At 53.4% G+C, this 19,993-nt stretch overlaps 1 protein-coding gene across 1 annotated transcript; it reads left to right on the plus strand.

Moving 5' to 3' along the window:
- Nucleotides 1-13,630: 13,630 nt before the first annotated feature.
- Nucleotides 13,631-18,793, plus strand: LOC137470638 (histone-lysine N-methyltransferase 2C-like). Its single transcript, XM_068184234.1, has 9 exons — nt 13,631-13,652; nt 14,923-15,033; nt 15,373-15,464; nt 15,930-16,054; nt 16,133-16,489; nt 16,704-16,817; nt 16,957-17,699; nt 18,309-18,334; nt 18,674-18,793. Exons 1-9 carry the CDS (start codon nt 13,631-13,633, stop codon nt 18,791-18,793), a joined length of 1,710 nt encoding a protein of 569 aa, XP_068040335.1.
- Nucleotides 18,794-19,993: the final 1,200 nt, after the last annotated feature.

The following is a 19,993-nucleotide window of genomic DNA, read 5'->3' on the forward strand; positions in this document are numbered from 1 at the left end:
AACTGAAAAACACAGCAGGGTTCCTTGTAGTTAGAGGATATGTGCCTTAGTCAGCAGTGTACGTGCCTTAAGAATTTGTGGTAAACTCTTGCCAATGAATTATTGACGTTAAATGCTTTGTACCAATAAAATACAATAAGCTATTGCTTTGTCCATTGAATAGAAGGAGCTGTTTTGATGTAACTAGGGCCTTAGGATCACACTTTTTTAGGGGTATAAAACTTGAGAACAACTTGTAATAAAGAAGAAGCCATTGTTGTCACTGCACAGGTGTATGTGTATGTCTTGTGTCCATCTCTACAGCGACAGAAAACCATGCTTGGCCAATCTCATAGCCACCTCTGCTGCACTGACTGGCTGGGTTTGTGAGGGGAGAGCAGTGGCTGTTGTCAGCCGGGACTTCAGCAAGGCTTTGTCCCGGCCTCCCGTATCACGCTCATGGGGCAGCTCAGGGACAGTGGCGTAGAGAAGCGGGCAGTGGAGCTCCAAACTCAGATAGCTGCGAGCTCAGGGGGCCGTGCTGGGGCCAGTCTTGTTTGCCTTATTCCCCAGTGACCTGGCAGAAGGGGCGGAGCGCTCCCTCAGCACGTTTGCTGATGGGACAGAAGCGGGAGCAGGGGCTGGTGAACCACACGGCTGTGCTGCTGCCTTTCAGTGAGACCTGGACAGGCTTGAGAGTTGAGCAGAGAGGGACCTAGTGAAGTTGCACAGGGGAAAGCCTCTAGAAGATCTTGAAGCTTTCTAATTACCAGGCAACAGAAGTTTTTTAGTACAGAGGAGTGTATCATGTCATCTTGTGACGTCCAGTCAGGGAAACCACTGCATCTCTTTATGTTACAGGAGCAGTTTCTTGTACGTATGTAAAGAAAGTCTTTGAGAAAAACACTGAATTCAGAAACTCCCTCTATATTACGTTGGATTTTCATGATTTCCTGGAATGCCAGGCAAAGCGTAAGGATTCCAAAAGGAAAGCGAAAGCAAATGAAGAAATCTACTTTTAGAGGTCAGAAGCATTTCCTCTTTGTTCCTTGAAGAAGTTGCCAATGTTACTTTTGAAATCCTTTCAAAGAGCTAATAGGAAAAAGCATTGGCCCAAAGTGTTAGCCTGTGTTTCTGAAGAGGAATATGCTTTTTTTGTCAATTCAATATTTGTCGCAGGATTTGTTTTTGGTTTTGTTTGTTTGTTTGGTTGGTTGGTTTTTTTTTTAATTTTAATTTTAATTTTAATTTTTATTTTTATTTTTATTTTTATTTTATTTTTTTTTTTTTTTTTATTTTTAATTTCTGTGTGTGCTTTTAATGTGATTCTTTGCAGGACTTTGAATAATTTGATCATATACCCAATGTTGGGAACATGCTTAGAAAGAAACTTGAAAGTAACCAAAAGGAGTCAATTTAATTAAAAAAAGTAAGCCTGTTTATTACCAAAGGAACAACTGGAAGCAAAGCCTCTGGCTAGTCCGGAGACTGTTTCAACAACTTAGTACTTGTAACCTAGGGGTGTTTCCAGGGAAACCCGCTCCGAGGAAAGACCCGGGAGTTAGGCACCCCAGGCCTTTTAAAGTCTCTCTCTCGCCTCCTGCTTGGGGCGCTCAGGATCCGTGCTGTGATAGGTCTATTTCTCCCTTGCCCATTGCCTTATCAGTTGCTGCAGTCTTGGCCAATCATTGTGGAATTCTCTCCTCCCATTGCTTGGTCTCTCCACCAATCTTGATTTAAGTTGTGGTTGTGTTCTATGATGCAATACTCCTGAAAGTTTCTCTGCCCCTCCACAAAGATTGGCACCCCATCTCCTCCCCGGTTCCACTCCCCCTCTGTACATCAACAACAGTGCTGGGTTTTAATACAACTAATCACAATTTGTTACTTGAATTAACAACATTTAACGTGCATTAACAACATTTACCTTTGTATCAACATTCAACCATTTTTAACTAGGTTCCTCAAAGGTTAATTTTTTGGTTGTTTGTTTGTTTGTTTGTCCATAACACCCAAGACAACATTTTACTGTGCCCTGCTGTCCAGTGCTGAACAGGGTTGAGGCAGAGCAGGTAGCTCTGTGTCTGCGTGAAATTTTCAGGAGCAGCACCAGGAGCAGCAGCAGAGCAGTGCCCGATGGTTGCCTTGGGGCCTGGCATTTGACCCTGCACTTGCTGCAGGAGTCCCTGCCTGGCTCCCGGCTGACCAAACCTTCGCACCCATCTCAGAACCTGGGTTCCCAAGGGGGCCGCCTCAAGTGGTTGCCAGGGACCCGAGGCCATTGCCGTCCAATTTTGGCTGCACGATGCTGATGTCAGCCTGGCCATTGTGACCCGTGCGACCAAGGCCTCAAAAGGCAAGGCTGGGCTCAGGCCGTGTGTCAGTGCGACCTGACAACGGGAGGAGAAGGCAGGGCAGGATCGCTGCTGCCCAGGGACCAGAGGCACCCCACACCTCGGGATCTGGGCCTGTGCTGCAGGCTCACCTGCCTCTCCCTTCCCAGAATCAGCAGAGGAGCAACCAGAGCAGACTGCGGTCTTCCTCCAGGCGACGACGGGAGCAGAAGGCGGACAGGAGCAGGGCTCACGCAGGGCTGAGCAGGGAGCAGTGCCCTCGTGGCTCTGGGCCTGTTCGGCAAACTCCCCACACTCCTCTTTCTCCCACAGAGAGAGAGGACCAGCACCTGGAGGAGACTGTGGCCTTTCTGGACAGGGACACAGCACTGAGAGCCGCCATGTCTTACAGCAAGCAGGAGGGCCCTGGAGCCAGGGAGCCAGGTGAGGGCAATGCCAACCTCCCACAGCCTGGCCCAGGAACGCTTGTGGCAGGCGGCGCAGGGCCCAGAGCAGAGGCAGGGGGCAGGCAGGAGCCGCTCAGCCATGCCGTGGCTGGGAGCCTCCTTCCTCCCCAGGTGGGGCCCAGCTGGGCCAGGGGGCAGCTCTTGGGACACCCGTGCCCGCAATGGCCCCTGCTCTCCAAGGCCTCCAGCCCTGCCCATCAGCCAGGCAGGAAGGCAGGCAGGCAGGGAGAGAGCAGCCCTTGGGGCCGATGCTGCTGCAGCCAAAGCGCCCCGCAGAGGTGCTCGTGCCCGCTGCCATTGGCTTTGTCCCCTGCAGCCTGCATGCTGTGTCGCCGTGCAGAGGCTGACCCGGACATGTGCGGTGACAAACTGGAGAAGTATGGGCTCTGTGCCCACGTGTTCTGTCTGGTGAGTGGCTCTGGGTGCTCCCTCCACCATTGCAATGGGCAATTCCTGCCTCTCTCTCCTCATCTGCTCATCCCCTTTGCTGCAGTTCTTTGCCACTCTACTTTCTCGTCAGAAGAACGAGCGTGTTGGACTCATGGGATTTCTTCCTAGAGATATCCAAATTGCAGTCTGGCGGGCGGCACAAAAGGTGAGAGCCTGACAAGAGCAGGGAGATTTGTGCCAGGCGAGGTTTGCCAGAGCTGAGCCCAGACACTTGGAATGAAAGGCCTGCCCTTCCGGCCGCCTGTGGGACAAAGTCTGGCTCCCAGCAGCTGCACAGAGGCTCTGGCAGCGGAGTCTCCTCCACCAGTCGGCTCTGTGGGCTGAGACCCAGCAGTGGCCACATGCTAGGCCCTGCCCGGAGCCGTGGGGCTGCCAGGGGAGGCCCCGAGGCTGCTGCTGATGGGGCTGCTTGGCTCTTTCCAGCGCTGCTGCGTCTGTGGCCAGAGCGGGGCAACCATCATGTGTTGCCAGGAGGACTGTGGCAGATGGTTCCACCTGCCCTGTGCCAAAGAGGGCGGCTGCGTCACACAGTATATTCCAGAGTACAGGTACCCCTCCTCCCCACTCCTGGTCGCCCCTGGGAGAAGATCCAACATTTCTCACTTTGCCCACCCATTTTCCCTCAGCACCTACTGCCCTGAGCACCGTCCAGAGCAGGACGTGGAGGCAACTGCAGAGCCGGGCACCGATTGCCCCATCTGCATGGAGCCTGTGGAGGATAGAAAGACCTTCAGAACCCTGGTGTGCCCAGCGTGCAAAAGGGCCTGGTTCCACAGGGACTGCATCCAGGTAGGAGCCATCCCCCTCAGCCCCGGGGCACAGCAGGTGCTCAGCAGCACCAGGGCCTTGCTCACCCTGCTTCTGTTTGCCCTGCAGGGACAGGCCATGCGCGCTGGTCTTTTATGCCTCCACTGCCCCCTGTGCAGGGACATTAGAGAATTTCTTGCACAAATGTTCATCATGGGGATCCGAATTCCCTTCAGGTTGGTGTCCTTCTGCCTGGCTCAGAGGACAGGAGGTGCAAGTGCTGTGTTTTTCCAGGCCCTGCCCCAGCAGTCCTGGCCCTGCCCTGTCCCGTGAGTCTGGGCTTCAGCTTCACGCGGGACTTGGAAAAGCGCTGGAGAAAGAGCGGGGACAACCTGTACCTCCATGAGGGCAGGACATCAGAAACTCATCAGCTTTTCCTTTCTCCATCAGAGAGCCAACGTGGGAGGACAACGATGCCTTCGCGGATCTAGAAGAGAGGCACAGCAGGTGCAATGCCAGGGATTGCCTTTACCCGGGAGGCAGGGAGGAGGCAGAGGAAGAGGGGTAAGTTGGGGAGCTGCACCTGAGGCTCTGCAGGGTACATGTGTCACTTCAAGGGCTCAAAGGGGAAAGAAACAGAAGAACTTGTCTGGACAATCCTGTGCTGTGGACACGTTGTCCATGAGCCCGTTTGCCTCCCCAGGCCCTGGGAACTGCTGCTGTGCTCCTCCTGCGCTGCCGAGGGCACCCACAGGCTCTGCTCTGGCCTGAGAAACCGCATACAGAGCTGGGAGTGTGACAGCTGTGCTGGTCTCGGAACGGGTATGAGGCAAAGCAGCCGGTGCCCCTGGGCTGGGGACAGTGCCCAGGCTGGGCTTGGCAGAGCCCCTCTGCTCCTGAAGGGCTGGGGGTTCTGCTCTGGCCTGGCTTGCCTCGGGCCTGGGTGGTCTTTGACATTCCCGCTTGGCCTTACAGCTTTCAGGGATGAGTCAGAGCTCAGGGGCCCCAGCAGGAGAAGACGGTCAGGACTGGAGCCTGCTCATGGCTCCTCAGAATCTGAGGCCATCAGCCCCAGCTCCCACACCCCGGTGCCATCGGGGCTGGATCCCCGGTCTTCATCTGCAGAGACCAGCGGCCGCAGAAGCCACCGACACACAGCATGGCAGCAGTCTCTGCCGTCTTCCTCACTGGACACCAGCAGCCTCAGCACATCAAGTTCAACGTACAGCAGCTCCCCTGACTCTGAGGACAGGGTCCATTCCAGACGTGCAGGGCCCGGCCGAGGCCGAACCCGCTCTCGCCAGCAAGGTCGGGCCCCAGATGGACCCGTCCGATCGAGGAGTCGCCGTGACAGAAGCAACAGGACAATGACAAAGACTGAGAGGCCCAGGCGAAGGGAGACACCTTCACGGGCATCCCCCAGACACAGCCGCACCCGCCAGCAAGGTCAGGCCCTAAGTCCACCTGTCTGCTCCAGGAGTCGCCGTGACAGGAGCAGCAGGACAACCACAAGGACTGAGAGGCCCAGGCGAAGGCAGACATCGTCACAGGCATCCCCCAGACGCAGCCGCACCCGCCAGCAAGGTCAGGCCCTAAGTCCACCTGCCCGGCCCAGGAGTCGCCGGGACAGGAGCCACAGGACAACATCAAGCGCTGAGAGGCCCAGGCAAAGGGAGACTTCGTCAGGGACATCCCCCAGATGCAGCCGCTCCCACCAGCAAGGTCAGGCCCAGAGTCCACCTGGCCGCTCCAGGAGTCGCCGTGACAGGAGCAGCAGGACAAGACCAAGGACGGAGAGGCCCAGGCAAAGGGAGACTTCCTCAGGGACATCCCCCAGATGCAGCCGCTCCCGCCTGCAGCGCCGGGCCTCGAATCAACCTGTCCGGTCCAGGAGTCGCCAGGACAGGAGCAGGAGGACAGCAGCAAGGGCTGAGAGGCCCAGGCACAGGGGGACACCGTCAGGGATGTCCCACAGGAGCAGCCGCTCCCGCCAGCGGCGTCGGGCTTCAACTGGGGCCTCCAACAGCAGCACGTAGTGTCATCTTTTCTTTCTAGTCATCCGCTCGCTGCCGGAAGTGAAGGTGAGATCGGTCAGTACAGGGTCCTTGAGATTTGCAGGTCTGTGAGAAAACCATAGTAGCTCTTGGCTTTTCGACTGGCAGGAAAGTAGTCTTATGCTAAATACCTTGATTTCTGTCTTACCATGTATTAAGTGAAAAGTCACTTAAATGATGTGGCCAATTAAAAAGGACTCTTGTTCTTGCCTTTAGACTCCAACCTCAGGTGTTTCCCCACTGCTTACTCTTGAAAGTGAGCCACTCCTTGATGGGCTTGTGCAAGAGGCCAACTGAAGCCCCCACATTTGCCTACCGATTGCCACGAGGAGAAGCCCCTTCCCCCACTGCAGTTCCGGATTGCAGAGAGCAGCAGTGCAGGTGCAGCTGCTGTACCGTTACGTTAGCTGTTCTGAACAAGGCCTGGCGAAGACTTGGCAAGGACTTGGCAAGGACCTGGCATGGACCCAGTACGGGACAGCCTGACGCGCGACCTGCTACAAATCTCCGTTCTTACGCCAAATGAACTTTTGGGGTGACTCCCGTGGTCCTTCACTGAAGACCCCTCATCTGCCTCATTACCACCGTGACAGACAAAGATTGAGAACCCTCCTCCCAAGGACTGAGACTGAGACCCCTACTACAGGCAGGGGGCAAAACGGTGGCCTGACCACTAACGACATGACCTGTTTCCCTTCAGTAATTCCAATGGACTTATTCTCCATTGTGTTCGCCTCGCTTTGGTGGTTTCGGTGGACTCGCCTGTTCCCCCGCAGCAATCACAAGGGCCTCTCATTGTCCTGCATGCTCCCCCCTCTTTCCTCTGTGGCCTATAACTGGACCCCTGAGTTGACCAGAACTTTGAAGACTTCCCCGACACGACAAGGTGGATCCCCATCGTCCGGACCACTGAGGATCTCGCCTGTGCTTGTAGCTATTCCCATCCCCCTCTTCTCCCTCTCTCTCTCTCTCTCTCTCTATTCTTTGACCTTCTTTCAGATCCCCACTATCGCATTTACTGTTTTGGCCCTTAATAAAGGTGCATTTGTTGTGATTAACTGATAGTCCCTTGTTGTTTGCCTTTTTGCACTTTTGGGATTGGTGAAAAGAGCCATCACGACACCCTGCAACAAGCGGATCGTGACAGCTTGGGTATGGTTAGGGAAACATTCAGAGCAAGGTGGCTCTTAGGGAAGCTGTCTTGGAAAAGGACGTGTGCTGTGTTGCTATCCTTGAACAATCTCATTTCAGTAAAGCCAAAAGGAAGAAGAGAGAAGAGAGTGACACACAACCTCAAGCGCCTGAAGAAATCGATTACTCTGTTGCTGCTGATTTAAAAGACTTGCTTGGACCTTGAAAGAACAAACCAGAAAAGACTGTGGAAATACCCTGGGACAAAGAGGATGCGCAGGACTCTGCCCCAGATGACCATTTGGGACCTTTGCCTGAGAACGACGCAGCTCAGGAGTCGAGTGCTTTCAAGTTTCCCTTCTTTGGAGACACAGAGGGGTTGGGCATCAAAGAAGGTAACAGCAGAACCCTTCTAAGAGTGCCATTTCTAAGGAAGAGCTTCTGGCAGGCACTGTAGAGCAATAGGGTGTAAAGAAGGTCAGGATGCAGGGGATTTTCAGCAGCAGAAGTCAGTAAGTAGGCAGAAGCATTTTGATCTTCATTTCTGCTTGCCAAGGCTGTGGTGGATTAATGAGAGGTAGCTCGTGCTTGCATCTCAGGCGTTCTGAAAGGCATGCTTTGAGAAGGCATTGGGGTTTTTGCTGAGTGGTGAGAAAGCTTGTTGTCATGCCCTGAATTTCTCAAGCAGGGAGAAAGGGGATACACCAGTCATATCAAGTTTCATAGAACCCAACACGATTTTCAAGGAAATGTGTGTTAATGTAGAGGGAGGAGCAAAATCCGGGAGTTGACCCCAAGATCCATGAACATTCTCTTTGTTACTGAATTCTATTCTTGGACCTTTAGGAAAAGGAAAGTGAATGCCACGTGATCATTGGGGTGTTCTAACCGTAGATAAAATGAGGCCTTATGAAAAGAAGATGAAACAACATTAAATGGAGTCACAGTCCTGAAGGAGAGAAGAGAAACCGTGTGAAGTTATCCAAAATATTAAAAAAACCCCAATGCCACAAGACAAAGCAACGAGCCTCCCACACTTGTGCTGAATTCAGAAGGTATTCAGTGTCTTCTGAACGCAATGATAAATGTTTAAGAATACAGAAGCGATCCCTAGAACAAACCGGAAAATCCTGGAGCAGAGATGTAGCTCAGGAAATCAGGCAGGAGCAGATTCTGTCCTTCCTAAATCTGTCTTCTCCACTGTAAGTATTTGTCTTGAAAGGAGGAATTTTTCCTGACAAGTGGAGGAATAATCTGATTTTGGCTTTGTTTCTATTTTTGGTGCAGTTATTGCAGAGTCTTGCGGACTTGGAACCATCAAGCCGGCAAAAGTCGCATGGCAAGAGGATTCACGTTTCCAAGACAGCAGTTCTGAGGGTGATGGTGAGCCTGAGACGTGAGAAATTGAAAAGCACCAAGAAATGCAAGTTCCCTTTCTATTTGTTGTCTACTTGGCTGTAGTAGTTGGATGCTGTGGGAATGTTAAGAGCAGCACTCGGGAAATGGGAAGCTGACATTGCACACCTCTGAGCAATGAAAGTCATCTTGGAAAACCATTTGGGCTGCCCAGAGTCAAAATTGCCAGCAGCCCATTTGATGTGAAGTTGAATATGAGAAGAGAGACATTGAGCACAAGAAATTAACTTGGTCCTTTTGGCTTGACCAACTCCAAACTGAGTTTGGCCAAAAGCCAAAGACACAGTCAGGTTTCTTTCAAGAAGTGGTTTGGGGTTTTTTTTATAGAAGGCTCTCTTTGGTTACTAGGGAATAAAGCTTTTCAACGGACACCATTTCTCTGAAGCGCTACAGTTTTAACTTGTGTTCATGGAATTTGATAGTACAATTTAGGATGCTAAAATCCCTTTGTACTTGTCTAGGTTTCTTTCTTTACCACGCACAGAAAGGGCTAGAGTTTTCTTCTTCTCCAAAGATGATGAACGCCTGAGAGGTACGACGGAAGTTCTTCACCCCCTTCTGTATTTTTTTTTAACTGTTCCTGGAATTCCATGAGGAGGAAAAAATGCTGCCTGCTTATGAATGTTTTCTAGTCAAAATTTGGCATCCTTACTTGCAGTCAAAGTTGTGGTAGAATCCCCTGAGAAAGTCCTGGTAAAATAAAGGCCAAGCAGATTTCTGGCTTTCTTTTCTTTCAGATAATTGCCTAATAGGAATCTGGACTTTTAGAGCTTACCAAAACATTAGCCACTTGACAGTTTACCTAGATAGTTTGGATCCTTTCAGGTATTTATATCATCTTTCACTTTTTCCTGCCTTTCTGGTGTTACCATTAGGAATGTTGAGTGTTCTTGTCAGCCACATATGTCCCTGTGCTTCTTGGTCCTGATGAATCTGGGGTTTTCTCTTCCGAATCCAGTCAATTTTGTATTTAGAAACAAAGAAAACAACAACCAAAGGAAACCTACAGAGTCCCCCAAAGTTGCAAAGGCCAGCAAAACAATTGCTTGTTACATGTTTTGTAGAACAGAGTCGTAAGACAGGCTGAAATGATGTGCCTTTCTCGAGACTGATTTGATAACGCTGCTGAAATGTATTGCTGTGTTCATCCAGTTAGTGCCCAGCAATCTTCCAGCCCGTCTGATTTACAGGGTGTGTTACGATGGAGAGCTCAGTCCTTCGCAGGCCTCAGTTCTGGGGGAAGAGGTGCGATCTTGGTGCTGAGCTTCTAATGAAACAGCTGCTATTTCACTGCAATTTAGATTGCAGCATGCTGAGGAAAACTGCTGCTGCCTTTCATGGTTCTTTGTACACCAGGCTGCAGTAGGGAACATTTCTGTTGGAGCCAACGTCTGGTGGGGGGCAAGAGAACAGGAAGGATGTGAAGAATTGACTTCTGGAGAACACGATTGCTGTGTTGTCCATGACTGTTAGAAGCAGCAGCACAATCAGAAGTGTTTAAGCCTATTAATTGGTTCTTTCTTTTGTGCAGAGGGCCCAAAGTTATTTTGCAGATCTGCAGAGCTCAGTGAAGAAAAAGAGGTCTGGGAAGACAGACGTAGATTATCGCTTGAGGTGAGTATGTAAGATCCGTTCCCCGGGGAACTCTAGGTGAAAGCTGAGCATGGGGAGGGAATGCAGGTATGAAGGGGCATGCAGAATTAACTCAGGCCCTCGAGAAGAGCCTGCAACTTTGTAACTCCCCGGGAACAAAAGTGTTTTAGTGTGCCGGTGTGTATAACATCCTGTGGTGTTCTCCAGTCAGGTAAACCACGGCATTTTTGTCTGTTACAGGAACAGCTACTTAACTATATGTAAAGAATGTATTTAAGAGAAAGAGTGAATTTAGAGACTTCTCCTACTAGTGGATTCAGAACCTTCTCCCAAGAATTTGTTAGATTTTCATTATTTTCCGGAACGCCGAAGGAAGCATAAGGATACCAGATAGAAAGTCCAAGGAAACCAATAAACCTTTTACTGATTAGTAGCGCACCACTTCTGTTCCTTGAAGAAGTTGCCAAACAACGTCACTTTCAAAATCCCTTCAACGATCTAACAGGAAAAAATATTGGCAAACCCTGTTAGGCAGTGTTTCCCAGCTGGAGCTGATGGTCTTGGGTGCTGGGGAGCCACGGGAAGGCTCCAGTCCTGACTGTCCGGCCAGGCTGGGGCCATTGAGCTCCGGCTGATCCCTGGCGGCTGTAAGGGCAAGCAGGAATGTCAAAGGCCCCCCAGACCCGGGCCAGGCCGGACCAGAGCAGTGCCGCCAGCCCTCCAGGAGCGGACAGGCTCTGCCAAGCCCGACCTGGGCTCTGCCCCCAGCCCAGGGACACGCGGCTGCTTTGCCCGAGAGCCGTGCCCAGAGCAGCAGAGCTGTCACGCCCCAGCTGGTTCGGGTTGGTGTGAGGCCCTGGCAGTGCCCGTGGGTGCCCTGGGCAGCACAGGAGCTGTTGCCAGGGCCTGGGGAAGCACAGGTCTGGGTCAGCCTCTGCACGGCGACACAGCATGCAGGCTGCAGGGGACAGAGAGAATGGCAGTGGGCACGAGCACCTCTGCGGGGCGCTTTGGCTGCAGCAGCATCGGCCCCAGGGGCTGCTCTCTCCCTGCCTGCCTGCCTTCCTGCCTGGCTGATGGGCAGGGCTGGAGGCCTTGGAGAGCAGGGGCCATTGCGGGCACGGGTGTCCCAAGAGCTGCCCCCTGGCCCAGCTGGGCCCCACTTGGGGAGGAAGGAGGCTCCCAGCCACGGCATGGCTGAGCGGCTCCTGCCTCCCCCTGCCTCTGCTCTGGGCCCTGCGCCGCCTGCCACAAGCGTTGCTGGGCCAGGCTGTGGGAGGTTGGCATTGCCCTCACCTGGCTCCCTGGCTCCAGGGCCCTCCTGCTTGCTGTAAGACATGGCGGCTCTCAGTGCTGTGTCCCTGTCCAGAAAGGCCACAGTCTCCTCCAGGTGCTGGTCCTCTCTCTCTGTGGGAGAAAGAGGAGTGTGGGGAGTTTGCCGAACAGGCCCAGAGCCACGAGGGCACTGCTCCCTGCTCAGCCCTGCGTGAGCCCTGCTCCTGTCCGCCTTCTGCTCCCGTCGTCGCCTGGAGGGAGACCGCAGTCTGCTCTGGTTGTTCCTCTGCTGATTCTGGGAAGGGAGAGGCAGGTGAGCCTGCAGCACAGGCCCAGATCCCGAGGTGTGGGGTGCCTCTGGTCCCTGGGCAGCAGCGTCCCTGCCCTGCCTTCTCCTCCCGTTGTCAGGTCGCACTGACACACGGCCTGAGCCCAGCCTTGCCTTTTGGGGCCAAGGGAAGTCTCTGCTCCTGCCTCTGGCACAGGGCGCTCTGCTAGCGGGTCAGGGAAGGTGATAGCCCCAGAGAGAGGCGTGAGCAGTGGAGGAAAGCCAGCATCTCTCCAGTCTTCCAAAAGGGCACTAAGAAGGAGCCAGGAAACTGCAGGCCCATCAGCCTCAGCTCCGTCCCCAGAAAGGTGGCAGAATATCTCCTCTTGGATGTCATCTCTAAGCGTGTGGAATAACAGGAAGGGAAAACTGGATGGGCTTAGCAGCTGTTTTGCAGGGCAAACAACTGTGTTTGCAGAAGAAGAAATTAATAACATGCGGGTTTATCCATGGCAAGGAAGCAAGCAAGGCCGTTAGTGTGGAAACTGAAAAACACAGCAGGGTTCCTTGTAGTTAGAGGATACGTGCCTTAGTCAGCAGTGTACGTGCCTTAAGAATTTGTGGTAAACTCTTGCCAATGAATTATTGACGTTAAATGCTTTGTACCAATAAAATACAATAAGCTATTGCTTTGTCCATTGAATAGAAGGAGCTGTTTTGATGTAACTAGGGCCTTAGGATCACACTTTTTTAGGGGTATAAAACTTGAGAACAACTTGTAATAAAGAAGAAGCCATTGTTGTCACTGCACAGGTGTATGTGTATGTCTTGTGTCCATCTCTACAGCGACAGAAAACCATGCTTGGGCAATCCCATAGCCACCTCTGCTGCACTGACTGGCTGGGTTTGTGAGGGGAGAGCAGTGGCTGTTGTCAGCCGGGACTTCAGCAAGGCTTTGTCCCGGCCTCCCGTATCACGCTCATGGGGCAGCTCAGGGACAGTGGCGTAGAGAAGCGGGCAGTGGAGCTCCAAACTCAGATAGCTGCGAGCTCAGGGGGCCGTGCTGGGGCCAGTCTTGTTTGCCTTATTCCCCAGTGACCTGGCAGAAGGGGCGGAGCGCTCCCTCAGCACGTTTGCTGATGGGACAGAAGCGGGAGCAGGGGCTGGTGAACCACACGGCTGTGCTGCTGCCTTTCAGTGAGACCTGGACAGGCTTGAGAGTTGAGCAGAGAGGGACCTAGTGAAGTTGCACAGGGGAAAGCCTCTAGAAGATCTTGAAGCTTTCTAATTACCAGGCAACAGAAGTTTTTTAGTACAGAGGAGTGTATCATGTCATCTTGTGACGTCCAGTCAGGGAAACCACTGCATCTCTTTATGTTACAGGAGCAGTTTCTTGTACGTATGTAAAGAAAGTCTTTGAGAAAAACACTGAATTCAGAAACTCCCTCTATATTACGTTGGATTTTCATGATTTCCTGGAATGCCAGGCAAAGCGTAAGGATTCCAAAAGGAAAGCGAAAGCAAATGAAGAAATCTACTTTTAGAGGTCAGAAGCATTTCCTCTTTGTTCCTTGAAGAAGTTGCCAATGTTACTTTTGAAATCCTTTCAAAGAGCTAATAGGAAAAAGCATTGGCCCAAAGTGTTAGCCTGTGTTTCTGAAGAGGAATATGCTTTTGTTGTCAATTCAATATTTGTCGCAGGATTTGTTTTTGGTTTTGTTTGTTTGTTTGGTTGGTTGTTTTTTTTTTTTAATTTTAATTTTAATTTTAATTTTAATTTTAATTTTTATTTTTATTTTTATTTTTATTTTTATTTTTATTTTTATTTTTATTTTTATTTTTAATTTCTGTGTGTGCTTTTAATGTGATTCTTTGCAGGACTTTGAATAATTTGATCATATACCCAATGTTGGGAACATGCTTAGAAAGAAACTTGAAAGTAACCAAAAGGAGTCAATTTAATTAAAAAAAGTAAGCCTGTTTATTACCAAAGGAACAACTGGAAGCAAAGCCTCTGGCTAGTCCGGAGACTGTTTCAACAACTTAGTACTTGTAACCTAGGGGTGTTTCCAGGGAAACCCGCTCCGAGGAAAGACCCGGGAGTTAGGCACCCCAGGCCTTTTAAAGTCTCTCTCTCGCCTCCTGCTTGGGGCGCTCAGGATCCGTGCTGTGATAGGTCTATTTCTCCCTTGCCCATTGCCTTATCAGTTGCTGCAGTCTTGGCCAATCATTGTGGAATTCTCTCCTCCCATTGCTTGGTCTCTCCACCAATCTTGATTTAAGTTGTGGTTGTGTTCTATGATGCAATACTCCTGAAAGTTTCTCTGCCCCTCCACAAAGATTGGCACCCCATCTCCTCCCCGGTTCCACTCCCCCTCTGTACATCAACAACAGTGCTGGGTTTTAATACAACTAATCACAATTTGTTACTTGAATTAACAACATTTAACGTGCATTAACAAACATTTACCTTTGTATCAACATTCAACCATTTTTAACTAGGTTCCTCAAAGGTTAATTTTTTGGTTGTTTGTTTGTTTGTTTGTCCATAACACCCAAGACAACATTTTACTGTGCCCTGCTGTCCAGTGCTGAACAGGGTTGAGGCAGAGCAGGTAGCTCTGTGTCTGCGTGAAATTTTCAGGAGCAGCACCAGGAGCAGCAGCAGAGCAGTGCCCGATGGTTGCCTTGGGGCCTGGCATTTGACCCTGCACTTGCTGCAGGAGTCCCTGCCTGGCTCCTGGCTGACCAAACCTTCGCACCCATCTCAGAACCTGGGTTCCCAAGGGGGCCGCCTCAAGTGGTTGCCAGGGACCCGAGGCCATTGCCGTCCAATTTTGGCTGCACGATGCTGATGTCAGCCTGGCCATTGTGACCCGTGCGACCAAGGCCTCAAAAGGCAAGGCTGGGCTCAGGCCGTGTGTCAGTGCGACCTGACAACGGGAGGAGAAGGCAGGGCAGGATCGCTGCTGCCCAGGGACCAGAGGCACCCCACACCTCGGGATCTGGGCCTGTGCTGCAGGCTCACCTGCCTCTCCCTTCCCAGAATCAGCAGAGGAACAACCAGAGCAGACTGCGGTCTTCCTCCAGGCGACGACGGGAGCAGAAGGCGGACAGGAGCAGGGCTCACGCAGGGCTGAGCAGGGAGCAGTGCCCTCGTGGCTCTGGGCCTGTTCGGCAAACTCCCCACACTCCTCTTTCTCCCACAGAGAGAGAGGACCAGCACCTGGAGAAGACTGTGGCCTTTCTGGACAGGGACACAGCACTGAGAGCCGCCATGTCTTACAGCAAGCAGGAGGGCCCTGGAGCCAGGGAGCCAGGTGAGGGCAATGCCAACCTCCCACAGCCTGGCCCAGCAACGCTTGTGGCAGGCGGCGCAGGGCCCAGAGCAGAGGCAGGGGGCAGGCAGGAGCCGCTCAGCCATGCCGTGGCTGGGAGCCTCCTTCCTCCCCAGGTGGGGCCCAGCTGGGCCAGGGGGCAGCTCTTGGGACACCCGTGCCCGCAATGGCCCCTGCTCTCCAAGGCCTCCAGCCCTGCCCATCAGCCAGGCAGGAAGGCAGGCAGGCAGGGAGAGAGCAGCCCTTGGGGCCGATGCTGCTGCAGCCAAAGCGCCCCGCAGAGGTGCTCGTGCCCGCTGCCATTGGCTCTGTCCCCTGCAGCCTGCATGCTGTGTCGACGTGCAGAGGCTGACCCGGACATGTGCGGTGACAAACTGGAGAAGTATGGGCTCTGTGCCCACGTGTTCTGTCTGGTGAGTGGCTCTGGGTGCTCCCTCCACCATTGCAATGGGCAATTCCTGCCTCTCTCTCCTCATCTGCTCATCCCCTTTGCTGCAGTTCTTTGCCACTCTACTTTCTCGTCAGAAGAACGAGCGTGTTGGACTCATGGGATTTCTTCCTAGAGATATCCAAATTGCAGTCTGGCGGGCGGCACAAAAGGTGAGAGCCTGACAAGAGCAGGGAGATTTGTGCCAGGCGAGGTTTGCCAGAGCTGAGCCCAGACACTTGGAATGAAAGGCCTGCCCTTCCGGCCGCCTGTGGGACAAAGTCTGGCTCCCAGCAGCTGCACAGAGGCTCTGGCAGCGGAGTCTCCTCCACCAGTCGGCTCTGTGGGCTGAGACCCAGCAGTGGCCACATGCTAGGCCCTGCCCGGAGCCGTGGGGCTGCCAGGGGAGGCCCCGAGGCTGCTGCTGATGGGGCTGCTTGGCTCTTTCCAGCGCTGCTGCGTCTGTGGCCAGAGCGGGGCAACCATCATGTGTTGCCAGGAGGACTGTGGCAGATGGTTCCACCTGCCCTGTGCCAAGGAGGGCGGCTGCGTCACACAGTATATTCCAGAGTACAGGTACCCCTCCTCCCCACTCCTGGTCGCCCCTGGGAGAAGATCCAACATTTCTCACTTTGCCCACCCATTTTCCCTCAGCACCTACTGCCCTGAGCACCGTCCAGAGCAGGACGTGGAGGCAACTGCAGAGCCGGGCACCGATTGCCCCATCTGCATGGAGCCTGTGGAGGATAGAAAGACCTTCAGAACCCTGGTGTGCCCAGCGTGCAAAAGGGCCTGGTTCCACAGGGACTGCATCCAGGTAGGAGCCATCCCCCTCAGCCCCGGGGCACAGCAGGTGCTCAGCAGCACCAGGGCCTTGCTCACCCTGCTTCTGTTTGCCCTGCAGGGACAGGCCATGCGCGCTGGTCTTTTATGCCTCCACTGCCCCCTGTGCAGGGACATTAGAGAATTTCTTGCACAAATGTTCATCATGGGGATCCGAATTCCCTTCAGGTTGGTGTCCTTCTGCCTGGCTCAGAGGACAGGAGGTGCAAGTGCTGTGTTTTTCCAGGCCCTGCCCCAGCAGTCCTGGCCCTGCCCTGTCCCGTGAGTCTGGGCTTCAGCTTCACGCGGGACTTGGAAAAGCGCTGGAGAAAGAGCGGGGACAACCTGTACCTCCATGAGGGCAGGACATCAGAAACTCATCAGCTTTTCCTTTCTCCATCAGAGAGCCAACGTGGGAGGACAACGATGCCTTCGCGGATCTAGAAGAGAGGCACAACAGGTGCAATGCCAGGGATTGCCTTTACCCGGGAGGCAGGGAGGAGGCAGAGGAAGAGGGGTAAGTTGGGGAGCTGCACCTGAGGCTCTGCAGGGTACATGTGTCACTTCAAGGGCTCAAAGGGGAAAGAAACAGAAGAACTTGTCTGGACAATCCTGTGCTGTGGACACGTTGTCCATGAGCCCGTTTGCCTCCCCAGGCCCTGGGAACTGCTGCTGTGCTCCTCCTGCGCTGCCGAGGGCACCCACAGGCTCTGCTCTGGCCTGAGAAACCGCATACAGAGCTGGGAGTGTGACAGCTGTGCTGGTCTCGGAACGGGTATGAGGCAAAGCAGCCGGTGCCCCTGGGCTGGGGACAGTGCCCAGGCTGGGCTTGGCAGAGCCCCTCTGCTCCTGAAGGGCTGGGGGTTCTGCTCTGGCCTGGCTTGCCTCGGGCCTGGGTGGTCTTTGACATTCCCGCTTGGCCTTACAGCTTTCAGGGATGAGTCAGAGCTCAGGGGCCCCAGCAGGAGAAGACGGTCAGGACTGGAGCCTGCTCATGGCTCCTCAGAATCTGAGGCCATCAGCCCCAGCTCCCGCACCCCGGTGCCATCGGGGCTGGATCCCCGGTCTTCATCTGCAGAGACCAGCGGCCGCAGAAGCCACCGACACACAGCATGGCAGCAGTCTCTGCCGTCTTCCTCACTGGACACCAGCAGCCTCAGCACATCAAGTTCAACGTACAGCAGCTCCCCTGACTCTGAGGACAGGGTCCATTCCAGACGTGCAGGGCCCGGCCGAGGCCGAACCCACTCTCGCCAGCAAGGTCGGGCCCCAGATGGACCCGTCCGATCGAGGAGTCGCCGTGACAGAAGCAACAGGACAATGACAAAGACTGAGAGGCCCAGGCGAAGGGAGACACCTTCACGGGCATCCCCCAGACACAGCCGCACCCGCCAGCAAGGTCAGGCCCTAAGTCCACCTGTCTGCTCCAGGAGTCGCCGTGACAGGAGCAGCAGGACAACCACAAGGACTGAGAGGCCCAGGCGAAGGCAGACATCGTCACAGGCATCCCCCAGACGCAGCCGCACCCGCCAGCAAGGTCAGGCCCTAAGTCCACCTGCCCGGCCCAGGAGTCGCCGGGACAGGAGCCACAGGACAACATCAAGCGCTGAGAGGCCCAGGCAAAGGGAGACTTCGTCAGGGACATCCCCCAGATGCAGCCGCTCCCACCAGCAAGGTCAGGCCCAGAGTCCACCTGGCCGCTCCAGGAGTCGCCGTGACAGGAGCAGCAGGACAAGACCAAGGACTGAGAGGCCCAGGCAAAGGGAGACTTCCTCAGGGACATCCCCCAGATGCAGCCGCTCCCACCTGCAGCGCCGGGCCTCGAATCAACCTGTCCGGTCCAGGAGTCGCCAGGACAGGAGCAGGAGGACAGCAGCAAGGGCTGAGAGGCCCAGGCACAGGGGGACACCGTCAGGGATGTCCCACAGGAGCAGCCGCTCCCGCCAGCGGCGTCGGGCCTCAACTGGGGCCTCCAACAGCAGCACGTAGTGTCATCTTTTCTTTCTAGTCATCCGCTCGCTGCCGGAAGTGAAGGTGAGATCGGTCAGTACAGGGTCCTTGAGATTTGCAGGTCTGTGAGAAAACCATATTAGCTCTTGGCTTTTCGACTGGCAGGAAAGTAGTCTTATGCTAAATACCTTGATTTCTGTCTTACCATGTATTAAGTGAAAAGTCACTTAAATGATGTGGCTAATTAAAAAGGACTCTTGTTCTTGCCTTTAGACTCCAACCTCAGGTGTTTCCCCACTGCTTACTCTTGAAAGTGAGCCACTCCTTGATGGGCTTGTGCAAGAGGCCAACTGAAGCCCCCACATTTGTCTACCGATTGCCACGGGGAGAAGCCCCTTCCCCCACTGCAGTTCCGGCTTGCAGAGAGCAGCAGTGCAGGTGCAGCTGCTGTACCTTTACGTTAGCTGTTCTGAACAAGGCCTGGCGAAGACTTGGCAAGGACTTGGCAAGGACCTGGCATGGACCCAGTACGGGACAGCCTGACGCGCGACCTGCTACAAATCTCCGTTCTTACGCCAAATGAACTTTTGGGGTGACTCCCGTGGTCCTTCATTGAAGACCCCTCATCTGCCTCATTACCACCGTGACAGACAAAGATTGAGAACCCTCCTCCCAAGGACTGAGACTGAGACCCCTACTACAGGCAGGGGGCAAAACGGTGGCCTGACCACTAACGACATGACCTGTTTCCCTTCAGTAATTCCAATGGACTTATTCTCCATTGTGTTCGCCTCGCTTTGGTGGTTTCGGTGGACTCGCCTGTTCCCCCGCAGCAATCACAAGGGCCTCTCATTGTCCTGCATGCTCCCCCCTCTTTCCTCTGTGGCCTATAACTGGACCCCTGAGTTGACCAGAACTTTGAAGACTTCCCCGACACGACAAGGTGGATCCCCATCGTCCGGACCACTGAGGATCTCGCCTGTGCTTGTAGCTATTCCCATCCCCCTCTTCTCCCTCTCTCTCTCTCTCTCTCTATTCTTTGACCTTCTTTCAGATCCCCACTATCGCATTTACTGTTTTGGCCCTTAATAAAGGTGCATTTGTTGTGATTAACTGATAGTCCCTTGTTGTTTGCCTTTTTGCACTTTTGGGATTGGTGAAAAGAGCCATCACGACACCCTGCAACAAGCGGATCGTGACAGCTTGGGTATGGTTAGGGAAACATTCAGAGCAAGGTGGCTCTTAGGGAAGCTGTCTTGGAAAAGGACGTGTGCTGTGTTGCTATCCTTGAACAATCTCATTTCAGTAAAGCCAAAAGGAAGAAGAGAGAAGAGAGTGACACACAACCTCAAGCGCCTGAAGAAATCGATTACTCTGTTGCTGCTGATTTAAAAGACTTGCTTGGACCTTGAAAGAACAAACCAGAAAAGACTGTGGAAATACCCTGGGACAAAGAGGATGCGCAGGACTCTGCCCCAGATGACCATTTGGGACCTTTGCCTGAGAACGACGCAGCTCAGGAGTCGAGTGCTTTCAAGTTTCCCTTCTTTGGAGACACAGAGGGGTTGGGCATCAAAGAAGGTAACAGCAGAACCCTTCTAAGAGTGCCATTTCTAAGGAAGAGCTTCTGGCAGGCACTGTAGAGCAATAGGGTGTAAAGAAGGTCAGGATGCAGGGGATTTTCAGCAGCAGAAGTCAGTAAGTAGGCAGAAGCATTTTGATCTTCATTTCTGCTTGCCAAGG

Source organism: Anomalospiza imberbis, chromosome 1 (genome assembly GCF_031753505.1).
Source record: "Anomalospiza imberbis isolate Cuckoo-Finch-1a 21T00152 chromosome 1, ASM3175350v1, whole genome shotgun sequence".
Classification (NCBI taxonomy): domain Eukaryota; kingdom Metazoa; phylum Chordata; class Aves; order Passeriformes; family Viduidae; genus Anomalospiza; species Anomalospiza imberbis.